A 6412-nucleotide genomic window follows, 5' to 3' on the forward strand; every position below is an offset into this window, starting at 1 on the left:
TATAATCTCCTGATACCAAGAACTTTGCCAAAAGGCTGATTATAATGAAAAAAAACAAAGACGACATTTAGAAAATTGTAATGCTTTACATATATATTTCTTTGATTATGACTTGGACACCTTAATAACATTAACGCCGAACAGTAGTAATATATTAAACTGTACAAACAACTAGAGTTCTTAAGTTCCTTTCTTTCTGTGATGGTCAATGTTTGTAAGTAAATTACATTCATATGTTAATGTTCCCTAATGTGCTTAAACAAGCTATGAACTGTTTGCATGAGTCACGGTGAACTTTTAGCACTAGTGTAGCTGATATTCTGCAAGTTCTAATGACAGGCATAGTCAGATTTGTGCTAGGAAACATGTACAGAAGATATATGAAAAGGAGCTGATCTCTACTGCTCTAGCTCAGGTCGTCACTGAGATCCATGCAAAGCAGATATAAAACACTACCAAAGCAAAATGAATCATTCTTGATATCATTTTGCATCTTTGGATGTGAAGGACTGCAGAGAGCAGAAAGGAGTAGCAAAGCAGACTGGAAGGACTCAATTGTCATCTCATTTATAAACATTAAAAAAAAAAAATGCATTTTTTAAAGACATAAGAGAGATTCTTATCCGTGAAAGATAAGATGGCCCAGTCTGCAAGTTACTAGGATGGCTTTACATAGCTCTTTGCTATTTTATGCATCTTTTTTAGACAAGAAGGTCAGAAAAGTCTGCCTTGAACATATTGCAACAGATAGATCTACATGCTAAAAAAACTATAAATATGATGTATAAATATTTGCAGCTTTCAAAGGAATAGGTTAAGATCTGAATACCTATACAACTTGATACCTACTGCAGTAGGTAAGCCCTAATCTGACCATACTTTATATTTCAATTAAAAAATGTTACCTTCCTAGTAGGTACATTGATCCTGAGCAGCTAAACTCTACTCCGTTACACCTGTGGATCCACCTTGAACCCAATTAACTCACTCAGAAGAAACTCCCAAATTTAACCTCAAGCTTGTGATTCCTTTGTGATGTTTTGGCATTGTCAGCTGCTGGGTTAAAAGCTACCAGAAAACAGTTTCTAATTCTCCCCTCTCCCCAAAGAAGGAGAAATTTGCATTAGTGAAGTTCAGAATCAGGGTGACCAAGAGATTTTGAGAGGAAACTAAACACTAGCAGGCTTTTAATTTCTGAAGTCCAGGACTTCTGATGTCATGAAAGTGGAAATAGAAGTAACTTTGTATCCTGTTTTCTTAGTACCATCAATCTTCCAGAAAGGCAGGAAAGGTGCTGAATCGCATGTCCCATCCTTGCTTCATGGCAGTGGGCTGGATACAGCCTATCTACATGATCAAGAAGAACCACTTTGATGCGTAACCATGCTAGGCGCTGTTTGCTTCTGTGAATGGTGCTAGTACAAGGCCTGCTTGGAGGATGCAAATGGGTCTTTAAGTAGCACCAAGCCTTGTGGTGAACCTTGGTATAGTGACAGATTTCACTTTTATTAGTCATCTGTTCACATAGTCATTTTTAAAATTTATGTAGAGTCTGTCTCCACTTCACTTTCTTTGTGAGCAGATTATAATTGAAGGTGCAGCCCTTGGTATGTACACATGCAGTGGCTGAGCTGGTGCCTTGTACAAGGTCTCTGGTTAACATTCAAAACACAGAGTGTGCAAAACCAAACCCAGCATTATGCAGTTAGCGTTGCTTCCCTTGAAAAGTCCCTTTTGATCACCAGGCAGTTTGCTCACGTCTGTGAGCTGTGGAAGGGAGCTGGGCTGTGCAAATATCTTGGTGTGGTTTAACATCTCAGTTCTTTTTCTGTGGACTGATTCAGCCTCAGGTTCAGTCGTCATAAAACAGAGCTGGGAAGTGGAAGTTATTTTTGCGTTTGTTCCCTGTGTATATGAGAGACTGGGTTTTCTTCTTTCTGTTGTCCCTGAAAGAGGAGTTGTCTTCTCCTGCTAAGGACAGATAAGAGGCGATGCTTTCCCTGAGGCCAAAGCTGAGGCAGGAATCGTCCATCTCCAGAGCTCTTTCACTCTCTTCATTATTCATCTGTAGTCTTTAAAAGAACAACAAATTGTTTAATGTTTCATGTATTTACACTGGGTTTCTTAGATAAAAGAAACAGCGGTTGGCTCATACCTTGCTGTAAAAAGTTCTGTTTCTCTTATCTTTTTACTTAAACATGCCTTATCCTGGCAGTATCTGAGCATCTCCAGCGCATTGAAAAATAAGCTAACCACTGTGTTCTCTCTCTTTCTCTCATTACTTGCACGTGCAAGTAAATTAGTGTGTGTTTAATAGATGGGTAGTGAGTAGTTTGCTGGGGCAAAGCTAAGCTGAAGAAATGAGGTGTGCTTGTTATTTCTGAAAGTGATTATTTCACCACTTATTCTTATTTCCTGTGGAAATTAGCTCCTTTTTGTCTAAGCCCAAGTCCTGAGAAAATTTCTGTCTCTGGCTTCTGTAAAAAAAAAAAAAAAAAAAAAAAAAAATCCACCCCCATGATCCATAATATTTGTATTCTGGGGGAAAGCAAATGTTTTGTGACGATCTGTCCGTGCAGTTAGTCACTGAAGGAAGTGGACCTAGCTGTACATGGTTAGCAATAAGTGATTGAAGCAGGTGGACAGAGGTGTAGGAAAGAGATCTTCACTGCGCATAGAGAGGCCAGCTTTCCATGATGAGAGGCTTATTTTTTCCTGGTAATAATAGGTGCCTGTATATGAGCATAGAGGCTGCTCTGATGCACTGTAATTACCTGCTGTAATTACAGCTCATTGGAGCAGACTCAATTAATCGAGTCTGCTCCAGCGTGGCAATTACCACAGTCCAGCAGCCTCCTGCATCTCATGTAACAGTGTCCCCAGGCTTCAAAATGGCAGTGGGGGTGCTTGCACTAAAGTTCATCAAAGGAGCTTTAGTTCAAGTCCCCCCACTGCCATTTTGAAGCGGAGGGAAGCTGATACACGAGATGTTGCAGTGCTTTCATTAGAGCAGCTCTTGAAGCCACTCTAATTAAAGCACCCCCTCCCCACCACTGGAGCACGTAAAAGTGCCCAACCTGTTCCCCATTCATCTTCTTTCCAAACTAGGCCTCTCCCGATACCTGACCATCATTCTCCAGGGACACTCATAAATCCCAAGGACTTCAAAGTGGGATCTGTATGAACAAGAAGCAGTATAGAAATGGGGGGCTCTGGGAATATGCTCACAGTTACCTGTGTTGTTAAGGAGATGGGCTGTCACAATTTGGGCAAGGTAGAGTTTTTCAGTTTGTGTGGGTTCTTTCCTATACATAGCAGCCCTGCGTGTCAGCTCCTGTAAACTGCGTGTGTCGTTGTGTGTGCGCGACTGGTGGGGTCCTTTATCAGACTTTATTTTACTTGTCATATGTCACCCATAGCAGTCCTTATCTTCCAGTAAGAACCCGTGGTGTTGTTCCCCCCAAATTTGCTTTGGTTGAACATTTACACTGAGATTTTTCAAAATCAGAGGAGAGAGTAGGATACCCAATTCCCACACTGAAAGGCTGTCATCAGCCTTCATCCTTAACACTGACTTCAGAAGTGAAAGGTTGCTTATTATTTGCTACAGCTGCAAGTGCATTTCATTTCAACATACGCTGAAAACAACCAGGCAGGTGTTGCCTTTGCACATAGCGTGTGATACCTGTGCACGTTCCTCCAGCTGAAGTTTTTGTTCCGCATGATCACGGGGTCTGCCTGGGTCCTTGCGCCGCTGTTGTTCGCACACTGTGTGAGGCAGGGTGTGGTAAGGATGCAGCAAAGCCCATCGGCCACCTCTGAAAAGAGAAACAGCACAGGATGAGTTTTTATCCAGCGCTTCCCTATCCTTTTGCTCCTTTTCCAGCTGATAGTTTCTCCACTGAACATTATTGGGGTGGGCCTGGAAGGATCCAGGGTTTTGTAAAAGGGGCTGTGGGAACAGCAACTGGTACCGCCAGGGTGGCTGCCCCACCTCTCTTAATCCCCCTCCCCTGGGGCAGGTAGACCGTGCTCTGGACACAGCTGCTGGAAACTTCTGTTAAGTCCCCAAAACAGGGACAAATTCTCCCCCATTTTCAACACCCACTCCCAGTGGGGTGCGTGGTTTCCTGGGCACACTCCTGCTATGTGATCTGAAAGGGGAGTGCCACTCTGCCACTGCACCTTCTTTTTGGATCCACCCTTAGGGGTATGTTTGGGGTGGACACTTGCACGCTGTGCACTGGGGCACTGTTTAATGCCATGGGGGCATTACAGCAAATGGCATTAGGTTGTTTGCTTCTTCATATGTGGACCTTTTACTTTAACATGCTTCCAGTTATCTGTGAGCCTGATTCTCCTCTCACCAGTTTTCACATTGCTGCATCTCTCTTGGTTTTGATTTAGAACTGAGACCACTGTTTCCCGTAGTGATATCATTGTGCGAAATTCAGCTCAAAGTTTAAGGCCAAGTGAGGCCAGTGCACCATTTCATGCAGCTCTTCTGACTGAGCAGCATTATGCTGTCACTTCGCACTGTGGTACATGACTATGCTAGAGATAAGGCAGTGGACAGTCAGGTGGCTAGTGTGTACCATACCTAAACGAAGCATAAATATTCATTTGCCTTTCTCAAAATATGGATGCTTGTACAAATTCCAGTGAAAAAATCAGAGCAGCCATTTGGCTGCTTTAATAATAGAAGAGTGCAAATCACTGCAGAACTGCCAGCTGCTCTCTTATTCCATGCAAGCTTATTTCATTATGAATTTCTGCATCTCCTTGCAGGGGAAAAGTTTACAGTGTATGACACCTGAATGATGTTGATCATTTTAAGCGCTTAATTCAAATATTTTCTTAACAAAGAAGAGAAACTTCTCAACTAGCTAAAAAATAATAGAGGAAAAAATTATTATCCTCTCTAAGTTATCACTCCTTCCACAATACTGATTTAAAAGTTTCCTTTTTATTCATTACTACTTCTACATATATGTTATTAAACATTCAGCTGTACTTTAGGTCTAAGAATACTTTTTGGCCAGCACTCAGTCTTTCAGTCTGCCCAAATTATGCAAATACTGTGGCTTTACACCCTTTCAATGATTGCATTACTGTTAATTGAAACACTTGAACCATTGTTCTTTCACAAACATTGCGAGATCCATTTATTTCAGTCCTCCTTCCTCTTTCATTTTTAAACCATTCTCATTTTCAGATGCCGTAACTGCAGCAGTCAGTTAACAGTAGCACTTGATACGAGTCTGCTTTCTGTCCTGAGTTGAACCAATATGAATCCATTGTAACCAACATAGTCACTTTGAGGTGGCAATGGGAATTTAGTTCATAATGGCTATACTTACTTTAAACTCTTGGGGTGCATTCTGCTTTTAGTTGCATTGATGTAGATCCAGCAGTAAGCAGCTAAGGGGATTGGAATCGGCAGGACCCCAAAGTAGGTGCTGTACAGGAGTTTAGCATTGCTTGCAAGGCATATTACAATTCTGAAATTGCAGATAGTCTCAGTGGTCTTACCTGAATAGTGATTCACAAGGTCCTCAAGGCACTGAAAGGTTTGCCGTGGAGAGATGTAATACCAGTTGTTTGGCAAGCGGAATATTCTGTAATGTTTCACTTGCACGTGTCGGACTGACAGGGAATATAATCCTGGGGAAACAGGAAAACTGAATGATGTCAGGTAGTCACAAACTAAGGAAAATGTTCTAGATGCTGACCAAAGTCAGACGATCTCCAAAGTATGGTACCATGTTTAGAGGAGGCTTTTGGAGGATGGAAAACTTAAGAAACTCTCTCCGTGTAAGTATCTTAAATATACACAGAAGAAGCATAGGGTCTCTGGGGCCTGTGAGTATAGCTATGAGCCCATTAATACCTTTCTCATGATACAATGCAATAGGCACTGTCATCCTTTTCTCCCCTCCTTTCATGGGCCCTGAGGAAGACAGGATTGTCTTTATTGCCCTTAACATGCTTGTAATATTTGTAGTCCTGCATTAAAACAACACTTAAAATCAAGACTCATGCTTTAGGGTTTCAGCTGGTCACCTGCAAGGGGCAGGAAGGAATTTGTAAGGTCTCTCTGCATCCATTTCTATTCATCCTTTTTAGGCTAAGGCAAAACTTGTGTCTTTTTCTCTGCTTGAATGAAAGTTGACATTTTTGGGGTATTACCATAGTGTTAATATATAATACTGCTTATGTGAGCCAATGATTGTGGCACTCTCTTACCCTAGTGTTACTGATGTTTCCAGCATTGCTCATTTTGTAGGTGATTAAAAGACATCCATGCTGGCTTGTATGTGTTTGTATTTTTATATATATATTATAAATAAAAAATACAAACACATATAAGCCAGCATGGATGTCTTTATATATATATATAGATATATATAGT

General features: G+C 41.3%; 2 protein-coding genes across 3 annotated transcripts in view; one reads left to right on the forward strand and one right to left on the reverse strand.

Annotated features, from left to right (window-relative positions):
• TG (thyroglobulin) overlaps positions 1 to 6412 on the forward strand; it is a 257089-nt gene that overhangs the window by 171452 nt on the left and 79225 nt on the right. The gene's annotated exons all lie outside the window — the stretch shown is intronic.
• SLA (Src like adaptor) overlaps positions 1 to 6412 on the reverse strand; it is a 37278-nt gene that overhangs the window by 5066 nt on the left and 25800 nt on the right. The window contains exons 6-8 of one of the 2 annotated variants that reach the window (XR_002099592.1): positions 5533 to 5664; positions 3686 to 3818; positions 121 to 2072 (exon numbers count right to left, since the gene is read on the reverse strand). Coding sequence is in view for 1 of the 2 variants with exons in the window: in XM_019528188.1 (XP_019383733.1) it covers positions 1853 to 2072; positions 3686 to 3818; positions 5533 to 5664 (485 nt within the window). In the remaining variant the exon portion in view is untranslated. Of the gene's footprint in view, positions 1 to 66; positions 2073 to 3685; positions 3819 to 5532; positions 5665 to 6412 lie in introns of those variants that run through there. The other variant, XM_019528188.1, reaches the window with a different exon arrangement.

Source organism: Gavialis gangeticus, unplaced genomic scaffold (assembly GCF_001723915.1).
Source record: "Gavialis gangeticus isolate Ggan-Ray unplaced genomic scaffold, GavGan_comp1, whole genome shotgun sequence".
NCBI classification, from domain to species: Eukaryota; Metazoa; Chordata; order Crocodylia; family Gavialidae; genus Gavialis; species Gavialis gangeticus.